Source organism: Leptonychotes weddellii, chromosome 7 (assembly GCF_054177405.1).
Source record: "Leptonychotes weddellii isolate Sample4059 chromosome 7, ASM5417740v2, whole genome shotgun sequence".
Classification (NCBI taxonomy): Eukaryota; Metazoa; Chordata; class Mammalia; order Carnivora; family Phocidae; genus Leptonychotes; species Leptonychotes weddellii.
In genome coordinates, this window is record NC_138375.1 from 25,796,351 (window position 1) to 25,817,166 (window position 20,816).

The 20,816-nt window shown below is 36.3% G+C and overlaps 1 protein-coding gene and 1 pseudogene across 5 annotated transcripts in view; both read right to left on the reverse strand.

Moving 5' to 3' along the window:
- Positions 1-4,945, reverse strand: part of LOC102748967 (UDP-glucuronosyltransferase 3A1-like) — an 18,525-nt pseudogene extending 13,580 nt beyond the window's left edge.
- LMBRD2 (LMBR1 domain containing 2) overlaps positions 2,730-20,816 on the reverse strand; it is a 44,709-nt gene continuing 26,622 nt past the window's right edge. For 2 of the 5 annotated variants that reach the window (XM_081825995.1, XM_081825994.1), the window contains exons 11-18: positions 20,334-20,467; positions 18,888-18,993; positions 18,115-18,212; positions 14,674-14,777; positions 13,250-13,296; positions 11,851-11,956; positions 9,251-9,380; positions 2,730-8,336 (exon numbers count right to left, since the gene is read on the reverse strand). In XM_081825995.1, coding sequence (XP_081682121.1) covers positions 8,252-8,336; positions 9,251-9,380; positions 11,851-11,956; positions 13,250-13,296; positions 14,674-14,777; positions 18,115-18,212; positions 18,888-18,993; positions 20,334-20,467 — 810 coding nt within the window. In that variant the 3' untranslated portion in view covers positions 2,730-8,251. The remainder of the gene's footprint in view (positions 8,337-9,250; positions 9,381-11,850; positions 11,957-13,249; positions 13,297-14,673; positions 14,778-18,114; positions 18,213-18,887; positions 18,994-20,333; positions 20,468-20,816) is intronic. The other 3 variants (XM_081825998.1, XM_081825996.1, XM_081825997.1) reach the window with 3 other exon arrangements.

The following is a 20,816-nucleotide window of genomic DNA, read 5'->3' on the forward strand; positions in this document are numbered from 1 at the left end:
ACCTTAGGGTTGCTGGCCTCTTGTTTTCCCAGCCTGTCTTCTGGGGGAGGGGCCTGCCGCACTGTTACTCAGGCAACCCTGTTTGGGCGGAGTTGCCCTGCACCCCTGTGGTGGGGGATGGGCTCAGTGGGAATCAGTCTTTGGGGTTTTTGTTCTCTGGCACCTTTCCCTGGTGGCTTTCCGCGTCTCTTCCACGAGTCAGAGCAGAAGAGACCATTTCCAACCCTCTGCCTCAGAGCAGAGAGACCGCAGTCTGTTCTTCAGTGAGCTCTCCAGGCCACACCATCTCCGTTTCTCTTCCTGCTGCTATAAACTGCAGCGTCCTGGTTTGTGCGCCCCTCCCTATCGCTCCCAGTCCTGCCTCCAGGTCGGGGCACGTCTCTGCCCTTTGTGCTTCTAAAACCGCCAGCTGCTCCCAGTTCACTCGCATGACTCCGCCGCTTGGGGTTTCCACCCCCGGGGGTTGCAGTTCACCGGCGGGACACTGCGCACCGGGTTTCCGTCTCGGAGGCTGCAGTTCGCGTGCGCGCAACCCCGCGGTCTGGTCCTCCACCCCGGGGGCTGCCCTAACGTTCTTTCCCAATGCTACCGGTCTGCGAGTCTGTGCCCTGTCGGCAGCGCGTGAGGCTGTCACTCACCGGCGGTGTAGGATCCCCACGGCCAGGCACCCTCCCACTGCCGTTTATCCTCCGATATCTGCCCGCAGGATCACGGCTCTCCCCTTCGTACGGCAAAACCAACTGCCTGCGATATTCTGTTTGTAGAGATCCAGATCTTCTTACATCTCAGGCTGGTTTCGTGGGTGCTCAGAGTGGTCTGGTAGATATCCAGCTCAATTCCGGGGACCAGTTGAAATAGGGTCCCCTACTCCTCCGCCATCTTTCCCCCTCCTCAAACCATAAGACTCTTAATCTCAGGAAACAAACTGAGGGTTGCTGGAGGGGAGAGGGGCTGGGGGCTGGGGAGACTGGGTGATGGACATTGTTGAGGGTATGTGTTGTGATGAGCACTGTGTGTTGTGTAAGACTAACGAATCACAGACCTGTACCCCTGAAACAAGTAATATATTATATGTTAATAATTAAAAATAATAATAAAATAAAATGAAAAACAACAGCAACAAAAGTCTGTCTAGTAAAGCCACTGTCTGGGCTTCCTCAAAGACTATTTTTATTGACTGCTTCATCTATGTTGTTGCATAGCTGCAACTAATTCATTTTCATTTAGTTTTTCATGTATATATCCATCATGTTGGATAAATAAATCTATTGTTTATTGAACTGTTTGTGGTTGAGGCTATTATGAATAATGCTGTTATGAACATTCTTCTTATATGTCTTCTTGTCCACATAAACACATTTTTGTGTGATATATACTCATTCCCAAGCCCAAAGTCACCTATTTTTCTGTTATCATCTAGAAGTTTTATAGTTTTGTGTTATAGTTTCAGGTTTATGATTCATTTTAAGTTAATTTTTATGAAAGGTGTAGTGAGCAGTGTCTAGATTCCTTTTTTTTTTTTTTTTCCCTTTTGGCATGTGGCTGTTCAGTTGTTCAAGCATCATTTGTTGAAAAGACTATCCTTTCTCCATTGAATTGCCTTTGTTCCTTTGTCAAAGATCAATTGACTATGTGTGGGTCTATTTCTGGGCTTTCTATTCTGTTTCAGTGATCTGTCTACTCTTGTCAATCTCACAATGTTTTGATTATGCAGTTGTATAGTAAGATTTGAAGTGTCAATTCTCTTTGTTATTCTCCCTCAATATTGTATTAGCTCTTCTGGGTCTTTGGCTTTGCCATATAAACGTTGGAATGTTTGTCAATATCCACAAAATAACTTATTGGAATTTTGATTGGGATTGCATTGACTCTATAGATCAAGTTGGGAAGAACTGATATCTTGACAGTGTTGAGTCTTTCTGTGAACATAGAATCTCTCCATTTATTCGGTTCTTTAATTTCTTTCATCAGTTTTGTAATACATTTTATACATATATATGTATAGATAGATCGATAGATCATATATATAGTTAAGTTTATACCTAAGTATTTCACTGTTGGAGGTGCTAATATAAATGGTATTGTGTTTTTAATTTCAAATTTCACTTGTCCATTGGTTATATGGGAAAGTGATTGACTTTTGTATATTAATCTTGTATCCTGCAACTTTAGTATAATCATGTATTCCAAGAGGTTTTTTGGTCAATTCCTTTAGATTTTCTACAGAGACAATCACATCATCTGCTAACAAAGACAGTTTTAATTCTTCCTTCCAAATCTGTGTTATCTTTTATTTCCTTTTCTTGCCTTAAATTGCATTAGCTAGGACTAATATAAATGGTATTGTGTTTTTAATTTCAAACTTCAATTGTTGTTTTTGGTATAAAGGAAAGCAACTCTGTTTTCTTAGCCTGGTTAGGATTTAATCAATTTTATTGATATTTTTAAGCACCCAGCTTTTGGTTTTGCTGATTTTATTGTTTTCCTGCTTTAAATTTCATCGATTTCTAATTTTTGTAACAATTACTTGTTTTAATTATAAACACTGGATAAAGTAATGTAGAACCTAAAGTACACGTATTTATCTTAAAATATTTTGTTTGTAATGTAATGTTACTAATGTAATATAATATTAGTGGTAATATATTTGTAAGGAACAAAGAAAGCTTCAGGCTCCTTAGGAGTTTAATCTCAAAGATGGAATGAAATGAAACACATAATCAGCAAAATTCTTAGGAACTTGTAGAAATGTACTTTATTTCATGCAAAGCCACATAATTTCCTCTATTTTAATAGCTAGTCAAATAAACATTTCAAAAAATTCATTACATCACAATAAGTTAAAATACTACAAAGCAATTGCAAATCCACGAGTTTGTCAAAACCAAACCGAGAGAACATTATGCATAGATAAGGCCAAAGATGCTAACTTACTTATAGGTAGCACTTTGCAGCTTTTTCCAAATACATATTTGAAAATGTAGTGAGAATCTGCAGAGAAAAATAGTTAAATCTACAACCCATTGGTCAGATACGAAAACATTTGTCATTACATATCAGGTAGTAATGGCTGATTAAAGATAAATTTGGCATCATGCAGCAAAGATGAACATAATGAACATTTAGAAAAATTATGATCAGATGCACATTTGAAAAGACTTATCTTCTATTTCACCTAATCCACTGAATTAGATAAATAACAAGTACTTTACTAATGCAACAGAGAAATTAGGCTTTTGGTATACTTTGCTTGGGTAGTGGTATATATAAAAAGACACTGAAGGGGGGAAGGAATATTTCAAATTCACACTGGACTACTGAACTTTGGAATATTGCCCTAAGGAAACACGATGTGGGCAGAACTTATGTGAGAACGATTTTTAAACTGCTTAAAAGCACTACAATTAGTTACAGAAACATTTTACAGAAATTAAATACCAGAAAATAACAACATCAATATTAGAGCTCTTTTTTCAATACTATAATTTATAAATATTTATTAGATTACAGTAATTTAAAAGACATGTCCACATGTTTTCTACCTTCTAAAATGAGAAAAATCCTTCAAGCTGTTTTCAAAGTATGGACAAAAATAAATCCATTGGATTGCTTTTAATAAAATAAATACAAGTCTCTCCCCTACAACTTGGTGTACTAAATAGGGAAGATGCTAGCCAGCATTCTTTTGAGAAATTCAGCTCTAAGTGACTAGGTTGATATGATTTATATCAGTAATATTGACTCAAAATGGTGTTGTGCAGTCAGATTAATAAATTATGACTTTACCCTACATATGTCTGCCATAGTAAACCACTCTTTCTACTCTTTTGCACTAAATACAGAAGAAGAAAAAAAAACTCCTTTTATAAAATGATTTGAGATCAAGATACCCACTAAAGAAAAGATTTTCAGGAGAAAAAAGTTAATTCTCTCCAGGGAGTATGTTAAAAACAAATGTCTTTTAGGATATCAATGAGAAGAGGAACGTGCCAATATTCTTGCTTCATTAACAAATTAAAAATTATAGCAAGGCTTCAATCAACCTCAATGGACAAATCTTTTGACAATGATAATGAAATTTTAGGAGGACCAGGCTGAGTGTGAAAGGAATTAGATGTGAGGTTATGTCCCCATTGATGGGATTAAGGATGGGGTAGGGCTAGGGCCTGCTCTGCTGGGCAAGATGATTCATAGGGCCTAGTCTGCAGGAGTTGGGATAGGGGATGACACGGCTTGGTCTTCTAGCTCTCTGAGCAGGAAAAAGTCCATTGGGAAAAAGAACCCTACATGGAGGGAATTCATATTTTAGAAGGCCTCCTGTAACCCTCTTTCTTGTATTGTTCTAACCTCTCCTAATGAAAACTTTGACAATGTAGGGTATTTATGAATTCCTTTTCATAAAAAGGTATCTCAAGTTTCTTAATCTTTCTGCTTTTCTGTTTTGTTTTGAACAATCACTGTTTTTGGAAATCCATTTTTACGCCAAAACATGACACTGAGAGTAATTCATTTTAACGAAGTGCCCTCTTTAGTGACCTAAAGACAAGACACCAAGCCAGCATACATCACATTTACATTCAGATGTTGCTTAGTTGTCTAGAAAAATCTGTTTCACTACTTTAGGTGCAATACTGCTATTCAAGTAGTGGGATGTGAAATCAGAACTAGTTCCTTTTGAGTGTACTGATCATCAGAAACAGCTGTGTACACAAAACAAAAAAAATCTGTCAGCACGTTAAAAGTCATACTGTAAAGACAGGCTTCAGAAAGGAAGGAGGATCTAAAACAATGAGGAAGGAAGAAAAGAAAATCCATTTACTCCTTAACATTTAGAATTTAATGCAATATGATCCATTACATTTTGGAGATTCAAGTATGTTAAGATTTTTCAGGGACATGTTTTGCCTCTAGTGCAAACATACTTATCCTTGTGATTTTCAGGCATGGTCCACTCAAATCACAAGTACAAAACTCACATTACTGAACAGTGTGAATTATATGGAGAGTTTACTTTCCTTTAAGATGGTAATCAACACACCATCAAGAATGTTCCCTGACTCTATTACAAGATTAAAAAATGAGGTTTGTTACTGTACATAAATGAAATTCTTTCATCCATACACTGAAGTGTACTTAAAAAAAATCCCACAAATTGACTTCCTATCCACTTTTAATTTCATTTGGGTACACAACCAGTGTAAATTTAAGAACGGATATTCTAATAAACAGTAGAGTCCAAAAACAAATCAATTCACAGTATTTATTTTTGATGGCATGGATTGTCCAATTTTCTGATCTATTTTTTATAAATGGAAAACCTTTGAATGTTTTGATTTAGCTCTTACCACTCTTGTGAAATGAGGACCTCTTGTGTATTGAAAGTACTCGAAAGCCCTTGATTCATTTGGTAAGAGAGCAAATTTTAATAATTAGGCTTATACCTTACTTCTTATTTTAATAATGATTTTTATAAAAAAGCTCCACTGATAAGAACAAGTTACTGATGTAGTAACAAAAGTTAATTGGCAACTTACAGGTGATTACTTTCTGCAGTGGTTGTTTTGAATTACTGGCTTACTGGATATCCTTATCCTAATGATTATTTAGAAAAATAATTTAGAAAATTTAACCAGATATCTATTATTACATAAGAAAGACATCACAAGCTAATTATCAGAAGTAATTCTTCAGGAAATTACTTTGCATTTATAGTGTATGAATTTAGTAGTAATGTTTTGCAGTAGAGGTCATTACATTTTAATAAGCTTCCCCAAACAGAAAACTTCTGTTCTTACTCCACCTTTTTTTACACAAGGTGGCTTAACAAATATTAACTTAGTTCCCCCCACCAATAAACTCTTTATTCTTCAAGGGTTAAATCATTACCTTATGAACTCAAATTTTCCAGCCAGGTAACCTTCCTATATGATCATATATAAAATCCTGTAAGATAAATTCTGCTTAAAAAGTTGAACACTCTAGACTTAAACAACCAAAAGTTATTTTGGAAATAACTCAGAAGTCACAAAGGAAGCTAGGTTATTTGTGAAGTAAGTATTACATACACTTCAATTATTATAAAGGAAAGTAGTACATTCCCCTACATATTCCTATCAATTTATTTTAGGGCATTATAAGTTACAAAAGTGACTGGATAATCTCTTTTTCTGCTTCTATTTCTTCTACAGCATCTGGGTTTCATGACAAAACCTGATGAGAAACATTATACTTAAGGAAAATATTCCAAGGTAAACCCAAAGACCAAATATACAACAATACTATTTTCAAAGCACTTTAGATAAATTAGTCCAAAAACAGTTTTTGCTTTGGGGACTTAAAAGCTTCTCTGTAATTGTAAGAAACTGGGCTGATCGTTTCTCCGTTTAACACCTTCAAGTACCACTAGGAAAAGTAGCACAGGAAACAATTTATTTTGTTTTGTTTTTTAAACTCCAGCATATCAACATCAACTCAATATACCCTCACAATAGTTTTGTGAGGTAGATCAGTAGGTAAATAGCAAGTATCATCTTCATTTCACGAATGAAGAAATTGAGGCACTGAAAGGTTACATAATTTGCCCGAGATATTCAATGGTCAATCATGAAATTACAAATAGTACCAAATGATCTCTGCTTCTGGCCTATAGCTCTCTAACCACACTTTAGAGTGAAAGGCTGTGTGTGTATTCTCAAAGGGGCAGCCTGTATAACCTTTGACTGAGAATAAATTTTATCCGTTTATAATTATTTTAAAAGGGACCTAACCTCAAATATCATAAAATTGAACAAAATCAGATAATTAGGATGATACACTATTCCTTTCAGTATCTGCATGGATCTGTCTCTTAAAATTTACATGATAATACTAAGTAAAAAGCAAAATAAAAAATTTAAAATTATGAGTCAAGGGAAGATTACCTTCAAGAAACATACAATCATATCGTTAGGGTGATCATATAATTCATTTTCAACCTGGGATACTTCAGAGTGAAAGCGAACACTATTAAAAATTACACGGAATAGCAGGTGTTAAACTGAGACTGTTGTGGCAAGCTCACAAAGAGTCACCACTGGATGAATCCACAGCAGGGATTCTCTGAGTTGTAAACATTTCAGGGACATGAAAAACTCTCTGTAAGCATGTTGTGTTCGACTGTGCAATATTCACTGTGCAATAAAACATGGATGATTGCAAATATACCCAACTTTGGCTTAAACACAAAAGTTTAAAAATGCTTTTTTAAAATAATAAGCATGTTTAACAAAATTATTACACATAAACCACAATTTAAGTGTTAATAATAATAGTAAGTGGATTCACATTTTACCTTTAAATAACCAAATGTTATTTTCCACAAAGCATCAATACGCACCTTTAAAAATTAGAGAATTTTGTGGGACTCTTTGGTTATTAAAAACAAAACAAAACAACAACCACCCACTATTTCCCATTAATGCTTCAGATTCTCTTTGAGTGGAATGATCAATACTTAAATCAATATGCTGAATGATAAAGGTGAACATTTCTCCCTGAAATGAAAATCTTTTACAAAGTAATACCAAAAGCATAATGTAATTTCCAGTTACTAGCAAAGACTGAAAGAATAATACATCACCCAATTATAGTACACATGCCAAAGATACTAACACTATCAGTTGAAGTATAATCTTAATTATACATGCAAAAACTTCACTAATTTGCATACAGAGTTGAAAAAGAGCTTTCTACATTCAGTTATGTCTGGTAAGTAAGCCTTGTTTTAAGACGTGGGTTCTGTAAATACCATTATTATTATTTGAGGTCTCCATCTCGTTGAGAAATACAGGATTAACATATTCTTTAAAAACAGCAAAAACGTAAATCACAATAATAAAACCGTATGATGTTATTTAGTTATGACGTATGGCTTTCTTGGATCTTTAAAACAACTTTCCCGAAAAAAATGAATCTGAAACAAACCGAACTACCTGTTCTCAACATATACGGATCTTTCTCATGAACTGAATCCTTCCACGACACTGGTACTTTTAAGGCAGACACTTCAGGAATGGTGTGTAATAAAAAAGATGACACTCTATTCAATGGGCAATAAACTATTATTACTAAGATGTGAGTAACTTTCAGTGCCTTTTTTTGTCCTGACACTTTTCACTACGAGTACAGTATAAATTCTGGGGCACACATATGTTCATAAAGACTGGACTGATGTGTTGATCTTGGTTAGTTGTTCCATAAATTCTTTCAGACTTTACACATCATCAAATATTCCGGTTTGAGACATTGAGAGGTATCGTCCACCAGGCTGATACCTGAAAGGTGGATAAAGAAATGATCTGAGGCATCAAAAATAACAAAGGAGGAGAGAAAAACAAGGACACATTAAAAGGAAGCGGCTACATAATTTGTAAGCATCATTTGTAAAATCTATTCAGTAGCTGAAAGCAGAAACTTACAAAGATGATATCCCAAGGGGGTTTACTTAATTATAAATTAATCAACAGCTTTTTTAGAGCCTAGAATACACGTATGACAGGGTGAGAGATATAAAAAGAAAGGGATAGGGAGATGTGAACACATCATGGAACTGAAGATTTAATAACCACTCTTGATTATTCAACAGAAATAGAATATCCCAGGGTTTCTGCTGTTTACAGGCAATACTGTAGCAAATACCGTCATGCAGATGATATTTTGCTTCTGTTTAATTATTTTCCCAGAGCACAGTGGCTAAAAGCATGACTCGACTGCCAGAGTCCTGGGTTTTGAATGCCTGACTTTGCCATTTGCAAGCTGTGTTACTCTGGGTAAGTTACTAAGCCTCTCTGGATTCAAATCCAATTGGACTGACAACCATAAAATACAGTACTGTCAGTAATGTGCTTAGAATAGTGTCTGACACCCAGTCACGGCTATGTAGCCGTTGCTAAATATGATTAATTTCATAAATGGGATCATTAGAAATAGGCATATAAACATTGTTAAGATCCTTACTATCAATTTCAATTTTTCTTTCTTATTTAGAATACCACTAGTAGTTTATGGAGATAGCAATTTCAGCTATCCAGCACCACTGGATGCTATAATTTTTAAAATATAAAAGCATTAGCAGGTATAAAAAGTTACCAAAGGTTGATTAATATGGTTATTAGCAGTGAAGATGAACATTTTCCTTATGTTTATCTCATCAAGTTGTTATGTTATCAAAATTTCAGAATGCTGAAGCCAAAATGACCCAGCCAGAGCTTACCTTTCTGATTTAGATTCAAGAGGATCATCAGTGAATGTTTCTGCATTAAAATCCAAAGGTTCTACATCTTGGAGGAGTTCTATTCGGTCCCTTTCAGTCCTGTTATTGGCCCTGGTGTATTTAGATGCTGCTGTAAAGGAAGGAAAAAAAAATATGTCTACTTTTCTGTTGTCTTTATGGGTTACCGTCTCTAGACTCACGAAAAAAAGTCAAGATTATAAAGGATCTGAATTTTGATTGTGAAGACAATAGTAAGAAAAGATAACTACTTGATTGAACTATGAAATTGTTCATTATCAAGTTTCAACTGGTTTCACAGTGAATCCAGGGGCTGCTGTATCTCAGTTCTTGGCTAGAATTTTCTTTAAGGCGTACTCAACTCCAGGTCTTCAAGAAAGGCCTGAGTCTTTTTCCCAGGAGACAAGAGTTTAGGGTAGCTAAATCCACCAGAAACAAAATGCAAGCCTGGTATTTACTTTTAAATTTTCTAGTAGCGACATGAAAAAAGTAAAAAGGAACAGGTGAAATTAATTTTAACAGACTTAATCTAGTTCAATATATCTGATATATTATCATTTAAACATGGGGCACCAGCCACATTGCCAATGCTCAGTGGCCACATGTGGGTAATGCAGACCATCCTGGTCAGTACAGATCTACTGCACTAACTCTCCCTTCTCTCTATGTGGATGGGGTGGGTTTTCTTCATAAACAACCTAAATTTTCACAATGTTCTTCTGAGCAGTCCAATAGCTTCAAAAGAACTTTATGATATAGCTCTTTTTGAAAACTTAAGGTAAGCTAATTCGATCGTATCTTACGCTTTTGTCATCTTGGACTCTGCCCTTCATCTTTTCTCTCATTCATTCAGCAAATATTGGTTGCCTCCCACATTCCAGGTTCTCCTCAAGTCATTATCCTAAGGCGTTGTATTTCCTCTTCTCTTGAACACTCTCCCACACTCCCACATCTTTCTACCATGTCAACTCCTACTCCGCGGTAAGCAAGCTTCCAAATCTTTGTAGAATCCCCTCTCTTTTTCCTAGCTCTTTTTTTTTTTTTGAAGATTTTATTTATTTGAGAGAGAGAGAGGCAGAGAGGGAGAGGGAGAAGCAGGCTCCCCGCTGAACAGAGAGCCCGACCCTGGGATCATGACCTGAGCCCGAAGACGGACGCTTAACCGGCTGAGCCACCCAGGCGCCCCTCTTTCCTAGCTTTAACTAAACCTTTAGCTCTCTCCCATATCTTCTACCCTAAATATCATTCAAACACATCCTTTCCTCCTCATCCCCAGGATCACTGCTTATTTTAGGCCCTCATTTCTTTTTTTTTTTTTTTAAAGATTTTATTTATTTATTTGAGAGAGAGAATGAGATAGAGAGCATGAGAGGGGGGAGGGTCAGAGAGAGAGGCAGACTCCCTGCTGAACAGGGAGTCCGACGTGGGACTCGATCCCGGGACTCCAGGATCATGACCTGAGCCGAAGGCAGTCACTTAACCAACTGAGCCACCCAGGCGCCCAGGCCCTCATTTCTTGATCGCATTACCAACACAGACATTAAATTGGTTTCTGTGTCCCACTTCCCCGGAAATCATGCTTTATGTTCAAATTTATCTTTTGAAACCAAAAATCTGAGCATGCTCCTTTCCTGACTGAAATCTTCACTTGAGAGAAAGTCTTCACTTCTGAGCATGGTAATACCTGCTTCCCAACTGTCTCTGCAGCCTTACCTCTTATCAGGCTCCTCATACTTTAGGATCTTGTCACAGAAACAAACTTGCATTCTCCCAAAGGTACTCTTCAGTCACTCATTCATCTTTCTGCCTAAAACACCTTCACCTGGCTAAGTACCATTCATTTCCAAATGCTCAGTTACTATTATTTTATCACAGAAATCCTTTCCCAATAAAGAACTCTTTTTCTATCCCCTGAGCTGAGCTCCCTCAGCATCAGGAGTGTCCCCTTCTACTCTCTCAGCATTCCTGCATCTCCCCCAAAGACAAACCTCCTCTACCATCTACTCTGGTCAGAGTCCTGGCAAAAACAGGTTTCTTGCCACCTTCCCAGGGGCAGATGGCAGGGTCAAGGATGTGGGGAGGTATCCTAACTCAACCCACTGGCAAATGTTTTCTACTTGGTATCAGTCCCTCACAAAATTAATTGGCATCCCAAGGACAGGAAATTAACTTCTCTATATCCCTGTATACCTGGGAAAGTATCTGACATATGGGTCAGTCAGGCAACGGTTATAAAAATGAGTGAATTGCCTACATCTACTAACAGAAAAGTAAAGAACAACATCTAGGTAAATAGTAGAAATCAACACCTGCCTACAACACGCCTGGGATAAGTACTGATATTATTTAGGGTAGTATGATTACAACTCTTCATGCGTTGTCCCAATTCTCCATCTCTTATCAGAATGCATACTTGAGGTTCCCTTTCCTTCTATACACTGAGGTGTGAAAAAGGAAAGACACTGCAGAACCACCTCTACAGTTCTCTAAAGCATTTTTGAATGGCTGTCTTAATTCTCAGTCTCTATGCAAGCAAGCATAAGAAAACAACTTCTAAGGGAACTAGAAAATAAACGACTTACATCGGGTGGTACTAAGATCTGAGATGCTTGACTCTTTCGAGTCAACATGAATATTTCTGTTTCTAGTGGAATCTTCTCTACTGTGTCCATAACGTTCTTTCCATTCCTAAGTCAGAAACACAAATGAATATGTAACAAAGGAACTCATAGGCAGAAAGTATTCATCAGTGTCAACAGACTGTATGTATAGAGTAAGAGAATTTAGTTATTTTCATCAGAAATTCACCAGATAATCAGTATGATTAGCATAGTACCATGAAAATTTTCAAAAATAATTTTTCTTGTCTCTACCTGATTTTAATACAGTCTCCAAACTTTCTTCCAAATGAAGATTTATAGACATCTTTGCTTGCTATAATTAACCTTTTCAATTCTTCTGTCTAAAATGTCAAAACAACATGATAGCTACAACAGGCTTAGCTTGACCACATAAAAGTTGTGAGAACTCCTAATAATTCATGAGATGTTAACAAAATTTTCTCCTATATAAATAAACTACAAATATCAGAGACCTGAAAAGTCACTTTCGAAAGCAAAATTAGAGTTGTATACAAACATGATTAGATAGCTGTAGTCAAACCATATGAAGTGGTATGCTATTCAATCAATTCTTAGAACTGAAAGGAACCTTAGAGGTCACCTTATTCGACCTCCCCTGCAGTGCAGGGTTTCATTCTAAAATAGCCATGTCATTGGCTCTCTTATTAGATGACATGGAAGTTTCTATTGTGAGCAGCCCAACACAATTTTGATAAACTGTGGAAGTTAGAAGTTTTCACCGAGAGGTGAAATCTATCTCCAGTAACTTCCACTCTCTGGTTCCAGTTATGGCTTCTGAAATAAAGAACAAGTCTCCTTTTACATGACACACACTAACATATATGAAGACAGCTATCATGTCTCCTCTGAGTCTTCATTTGTCCAGTATAGATACACCTAGGTGTTGTAAACTTGTGGTAACCGTGACTAAATTTTTCTAATTTTCTGCTTTTTCACTCTCTAGGTGAAGTTTAGTTTGCCTCAGCAAACAGAGGACTGAAGAAAATTGAAGAGGAATACAATTAATGTCATATTACCAAAAAGCATAACAATTTTAAAGCAATCAAAATGACTTTAATAACAAGATTGCATGAATTTATTAATTCTTTCATTAAGTATTCACAGAGCACTGACCTTAGGCAAGAAACTGCTAGATGCTGGACACAAGTAATTTAATACTAATGACTTTTTAGAACAGGTCTGACAAAACACTTAGCATGTACACCTGAAAGTATTAAAATTACCTTTTTTAAAAAATGTGTCCTATGTCATTTTCCCACTGTGCTTTGGTCTTTAGCCAATTCTAAATCAGTAAAATTCTTATGATTAGGTTAAGCAAATTAATAAGTACTATACTTACTCTTCTTCGATTTTCACCTTCTTCTTGCCTTTGCCTTTTTCTCTTCTCTAGAGACAGAAAAGTGGTCTCAAATTTGGTATAACATGGTTTAATTAGACGTAGAGTAACTGAAGTAAAGGTATCAGGCTATGACCAATTTCCTTTAAATTACTACAAAGTCAAAAGTAATAGGTTATTGTTGGAAAGAACCTAAGAGGTCACCTAAGTCCAAGGAAAATACCTTCTGTATTTTTGTTGGAGATGACCTTTAGGCCTTCCCTAAATAGTTTTAGAGGAATAAGTTCTTCCTCATGGTGATCTCAAATTTGTTGGTAACTTCTTTTTCTTTGCCTTATCTTCTAAATTAAGTTGATACTTCTTCCTGCATAAAAGTCCTTTCCCTTATTCTTTTCAGGCTATATACTCAGTATTTTTTTTTCATAAGATACACTCTACAGTCTCATAGTTCTGGCTGTCCTTCTCTAAATACCTCTAACTTATCAGTTCTACTGTTGAAATCTTACCCAGGACTGAAATATGATACTCCAGATGAAATTTAATTAATGTAAAAAGCAGTAGAACCATTTTATCAACTAGACCCCACCTTCATAGAAGAGAATTGGAAGGCTACAATAGCTTCTATTGGAGCCACAAAATATTTTGGCTTATATTTAACTAATGATCACACAAAAGCTCCAGACCCACGTAGGGAGAATGTCTAGGAATCAATGTCCCCACACTCAAGTTTTGTTTTCTTTTTTCCCTACCATCACTTGAACATCAGGAAATTTGATGTATTCAGTGTTGGGATTAGATTCTAGTAGGGTGCCATGTATTCTAACAGGTTGTTAATGATCATGGTATTCTCAAAACCAGCCTTGGCTTGAATGATTTCCTGTGCGGTATTAAACTGATGATTCTTTCAACGCATGAATTTGGTAGTTGTACTGAGCTTGGCAAATCTGTTTCCAGAAAAACACGAAAATGACTCCAACGTCATCCAAGAGCATTATTTAGTTGAGGACATACTAAATTTCTGCTGCAGTATTTCTTAAAGATGGATGAAACCATCATTTGTTTTCAAATTATTTTTGCTATGAAGGTTGTATGTAGATTTTTAGCTAAAAAACATTAATTTCTTTTTTTTCAAGATTTTATTTATTTATTTGACACAGAGAGAGAGAGAGAGCGCACACAAGCAGGGGGAGCAACAGAGGGAGAGAGAGGAGCAGGCTTTCCGTTGAACAGGGAGCCCAATATGGGGCTCAATCCCAGGACCCAAGGATCATGACCTGAGCCGAAGGCAGACGTTTAATCAACTGAGGCACCCAGGTGCCCCAAAAACATTCATTTCTGAAGATAGACTAAAAATTACAAATTATACAAACACTAATTTTCTATTTTGAGTCTTAGTACTTTCATTTATTTTAAAAGACAAATCTTACCTCGTCTGATTAACTCTTTTCCTTCATCAACCAAGTCTGATGTCATATCATTATCTCCCATGAACTGCTGGAAACCAAGTAGATTCAAACAACGAGTTCCCAAACTAATAAAAGTAGATTTAGAAAAGACAAGCATTATTTCTCATTGTAAATGTTTAGGTAAACTGTTCTTTAGTATTGTCACCCCAAAGAAGCCTATGTTTTATTATTAGTTATCACAGCAAGCTATGTAGTTATACTTGTCTTTCTTTAAGAAGGACGTATTTCTCTTCCTAAGAAGTTTATATAGCCAGTACTCCACTGACACGGTATTCATTATACCCAGATTTCTTACAAAAATAAATTGAGTTGGGCCATTAGGTTTTCTGAAGGTATTCCTTCAGAAAATTATTACATAATACAAAACAGTGGCTGCAATACAAATGCAATTTATTCTTTTCTTATAGTCAAACAATTCTAATGCTGAAAATACACACACAACCAGTATTCCCAAGTATAAGATAACCTGATTTAGAAAATCTTAATTATGCAAATTGATTTTCATGTTCAATTTTTTTAATAACCTGAGAGCTAGTCAATTCCACTTAAATAGCTTTAATTATACACTCTGAATTTATTACGATATCTTGAGGGCTATTATTTTATCTTATTTGGTATTTACTTATTTAAACCTCACTATTGTATAGGACAAGAATACTCTGAAAATATGATACACAAGGAAAGAAGCAATGGATGGATAGGCAGGATTAATATTTGTTAAGATCCTACCATATACCTCAGCCAATTTACAGTTACTCTCTCATTTTATTCTTACTGTAATCCTAAGAAATAATCACTTTATAGATAAGGAAACAGAGGCTCAAGGGGTTAAATACTTTGCTAATCATCATTTAGAAGTTTTAGAGCTGAGATTTAAATCCAAGACAAAACAAAGACCAAGCTCTTTTTATTGCCTTAGTTTTCAGACTTTTTCACTGATGTACTTCTAATGGCATAAGCCTGAACACATACATGGAGCAAGAGGGGAGAGAGGAAGAAGGAGAAAGCGGGGAATGAATGGGTGTGTGTTGGGGGGGGATTCAGGCGTATGTGCGCTGGGAGGAAAGAAAAATAGTAGAACAGCTACAAGAAAGTGAAGGTCTTCCATTTTACATGACCGATATGCAAAAAATCTGACTGTGTAAATCTGATGATGTGTAAAAAATCATAATATATCTCCTTGCTTTAATATACCATTTACCATTGAGCAAAACTGGGGTTTTGGGTAGATGGTCATGTTAATTCAGTGACTTTAAATAATTCCCTTACTATTTTCATGTCCTTATGGGAATACAATACCCTAGGACGAGAAGCCCCAAACTAGATCCTTGTTTCTGGGAAGGTCATAGCTTTCTCTAAAGTGTCAGGAAACAGCCTTACACTCTCTAGGCAGTTAAGTCTGAATATTAACTCTGGGGATGGCTGCGTTGTTAGTAACATGGGAATTAGTAGGGCGCCTGGGTGGCTCAGTAGGTTAAGCATCCAACTGACTCTTGATGATTTCAGCTCAGGTCATGATCACAGCGTGGTGGGATGGAGCCCTTTGTTGGGCTCCACACTCAGCGGGGAGTCTGCTTGAGATTCTCTCTCCTCTCTCTCCACCCTACCCCCCTCTGTGAGTGCTCTGTCTCTCTCTCTCTAAAAAAATGAATAAATAAATAAAAAAAAAACTAAAACACGGGAATTGACTAATTACGGCAGCATTTCAAAAGAAAATGGACCTATGAAGCAATATACCATTAAAATGTCACTAAGGCATTGCTTCATACATCTCTATAACAGAATATCTATTTTGAGAGATAATTTGAAAATTAAAGAATCTGGCCTGCCTTTTCCTAAAAGACAAACTGGCACTCAAAGTTTATCCCATTTAACTCTAAAACAAAACCTTTAATGAATAATTTTCCTTTTAGACATAGTAATTCTTTATATTTAAGATTTTATAGTTGATAAAGCACTATCCCACCCATCTATTCCTTGATCCATATAACAACTGGTAGCAAGAGATGCTAATCCTGCAAACGTAACTACTAACATGTGAAGACCTAAGTCACACATTACAAGCTCTTAATGTTTCATTAATAGTTTTATAAACCTTTAAAATAAATAAGCATATAACCAAAACTAAGTTTTGGACATGCGAAGTATGGTCTCTTCCTTTACTACATCATTTTCACAACGATGACACATTTTCACAAACCTACTACTGTTTCTACCTTCAGAAAAACACTTGAAAGTTAGATTTACTATCAGTTCACATTTACAGTTTTATTTTAAAATACAATCTTTTATTTTACCTATGAGACGGTAAAAAGAAATGTTTTAAAACATTTGAGAGAATTTATTTCAAACGATACTTGTGTGTTTATTCAATACCTTCTTAATAAGTACACACATATATTATTTGTAATAACTATAATAATGGCACTGGAAGATTTAAATGAAAAGTGGTTGGGTGAGACATTTTCATCAGAAAAACAAACTGATTAACATCAATAAATATATTTTTAAGAGCACCTGGGTGGCTCAGTTGGTTAAGTGTCTGACTCTTGGTTTCATTCAGTTCAGGTTGTGATCTCATGGGTCGTGGGATCGAGTCCTGCCTCAGGCTCCACCCTGTGTGGAGTCTGCTTGGGATTCTCTCTCTCCTCTCCCTCTGCCCCTCCCCTACTCACACATGCTTGCATGCCCTCTCTCGCAAATAAATAAGTAAATAAATCTTTAAAAATAAATAAATATTTTTTTAAGAGCAGTCTTTTTGGTGTGACACGGAGCACTTACGCAGTTAGCGAAGACCGCAGACCTAGTACAGGAGGAGGGCACCTGACATGTGCAAGTAGGGAAGACAAGGTGCTAGAAGACAAGCACATCTATCTTTACCTCCTTTCGAGTGGTACCCTAGCAAAGATTCAATCACTTTTTTCTAATCCTATAAAAAACAGTAGCCTGTGTCCTTTCCAGCCTTAAATGTACTGCCTAATTACAATTGCTCCTCATCTGATGTTTTGTGCTGGCGAAGGTCTGAGGCCTCTAGAAACCTGGCAATGATTGTGGGGAAAGCTCTAAGACTTATTTATGTTACTGGATAAAAGATGGGCATGGGGGTATTTTATAAGCTACACTGCCTGTCATTGTTGAAGGCTGGGACTTAGAGTTAACATTCTGTAATCAATCCTATCACTTTGTAGCCTAAATACTTGTAAAAGAATGATTGTACTTCTCTCTTCTGAAATCTACCTTCAGAGGGAGAGCCTGACCTCATCGCTTAAGCAAATCCTTTAAACTACCCCCAGCTCCCCCAAAGCCACAATAAAACAAACAACCAAAACCTAACCAGTAAATATTTAAAAGAGCAGATTGGACAAGAGTTAGAGGAAAAATAATCGATGTTACGATTCTTACCTAAAGTAAGTAGCAATGCAGAGAATTACCACCAACATAGGATAATATATATAGAATCCATCTGCAATAAAGGATAAAACTTTCATGGAACCCATAATCTAAAGAGCAAAAAAAAAAAAAAAAAAAAAGTTAAATTAGTACAGTTCTATATTTTCTATGTTCCTTTCCACCATTGGAAAATTCACTCATAACCAACCATATTAACAAATTTGGACTTTTTGAAAAGTAGAAATAAAGCACTAAATGGATTCATTTTTAAGTTCTCATCACAAGGAAAAAAAACTTTTAAGTATGTGAAGTGATGGATGTTAATAAAGATACTGTGGCAGTCATTTCAAGATATATACATACATCAAATCGTTGTGTTGTACACCTTAAACTAATACAATGTTATATGTCAATTATGTCTGAATTTGCTTATTTATTAAGGCTTTCAAGAAAATTAATATTTTATAAATATTACTGAAAATTATCGTGTCCATGAAGATTATAAATATAAAAGCTAATAATGAGGTCTATTGATATTGCTCAGCTGCACAACCTATGTGAACCAAAAAACTTTTTTTACAGTAAAAGAGAGCGAAATAATTCTTATCCAGTCATTAGTAATTACAAATTACATACACAACCTTTAAAAGAAAGTTTGATATCAAAAAAAAAAAAAGATCCTAATAACACTACAGAACTTTTCTGCTGGCATTAAAAGAAATCCCACAATAATACATCTCAGAGAGACAATGAATCTAAAAAAACTGTGCTCCAACCATACTTACAGATGTATAAGCAGTTGGCTGTGTATTCTGGTGAGAGATGGATGAATCCATATGTGTCAAACCCAAGAAATTAAGACATAAAGGAGGAGTCAAACGGCAAAATAACCTGTAATAAACATTTATAAACAGAATATGTAAAAAATATGGTAGCAAATGCATTTTATTGTTTTCATCTATTTGTATTACATTTATCTTGAATTCTTAATATGAACTGTCCTTACTTGAGAGACATTCTGAAAATCCTATTAATTGCATCTCCCTAAAACATCAACACCTACAGGGCAAAACTCCAGCCTCAGGCTGCCTGCTTTGGTGGTGTTTGCCACTGCTTTAGCCTAAGAATTTGTGGAGTGCCTGTGTATGCACTTTTTCCAAGTCTACCATCTGTGTAATCTGTCTCAGTATGGCAAGGATGGCAATATCCTCAAGGGGAGCTGTACTCACTACATAAAACCTGAAGTTGTATCGAAGTATGTCACTCTGACAAGTTCAGGTATAAAGAACTGCCTAAGCTCAGTTCTGTCCAGCTCAAAAGAGACCCTCACAGAACTAGAGTTGGAGGATACGGGGAGAGGGAAATGAAGGGAGGATGCGAATACAAAGAGGAAACATGAGGGGTTATTTTGTGTGATCGAACAATTCCGTATCTTGATTGTAGTGGTGGTTACATGAATCCACACACACACATACACACACACACACACATGCACAAATTAAGGATAAAAATGGTGAGAACTAAATAAGTCTATCATCTAATTAACAGTAATATATCAATGTATAATTCCTGGTTTTGATACTATACAACAGCTATATAAAACGTCTCCATTCGGGGAAGCTGGGTGAAGGTTAATAGGACTCTTTGTACTACACTCACAACTTCCTATGACTCTACAATTATTTGGAGGAAAACTGGCAAAAGAAAAAAGTCTTAAAGATGCTCAGATATGGATTCCTCTGTGAACTTCCCTAAGTCCACCCCTTCTAAATACCCAATATGACAATTTAACAATAGGGACAAATAATAGCCCAAGCTAGAGCTGTCGCTCTAAACTCTTGCTAAATCTCTTAGCAAAGATTCTTCTTGTTTGTTTTCTTAAGCCCTTCACGATGCAGTCTGATGCCATGGAATCTCAGAACTCTCTAGGTCCGACTTAGCCTCTAAACTCTCAAATGGCCCTAGTATTTACTCACCTATTTATTGAATCTCTGAACTGTAAATCCAGGCTCTTTCTTTGCCTCCCTAACCTAGTAAACCTACTGTAACCTTAAACTTCAAGCAGGATTCAGCTAGCAATCAAACGTCTAACTCATGCTTAAACCTGATCAGTGAGCTCACATAAATACGGGGGTGAGTGGAACACCCATAAAGGACAAGCAGTAAATGAGAGATCCATAGAATGCACGCAGTGGAGGCAGTCCCGTGTTTGTAAACACCCTTCTACTCACATGCCACTGAATAGAAGGCTGTAAGCATCAGTCTGGTGATGTGAGGCCAAGTAATAGTAGTTGAACACACGGATCCTGAACACAGTAGAGTAAACACAGATGCTGAGAAAGAAGATGGAAAGGAAGCAAGCAATCTGAAAAACAAGCAAAACCAGTTGAAGAAGAACAGACCTGAGCACTTTGCATACGTTCGTGAGCATCATCCTTTATTTCCGGCTAACATTTACTGACGTTCTAAAATTTAAACATGGGAACAGTTTTTCTTAACCATCTACGCAAATGAATTTATGGGAAAAAAATCTACATCTTAACCAGTTCAACATCCTGTCCGTGGGTTTCAAATCTACCTCCTGAAGTGAGCCCGTTCTCCCACTCCCTTGGCAACTCTCCACATGAAGACTCTTTAAGTTCTGTGCCTTCACTGGCATAAACAGGCTCAACGTATTCTTGTAAAAGAATTCTGTACTATTTGGCACCTTGTCA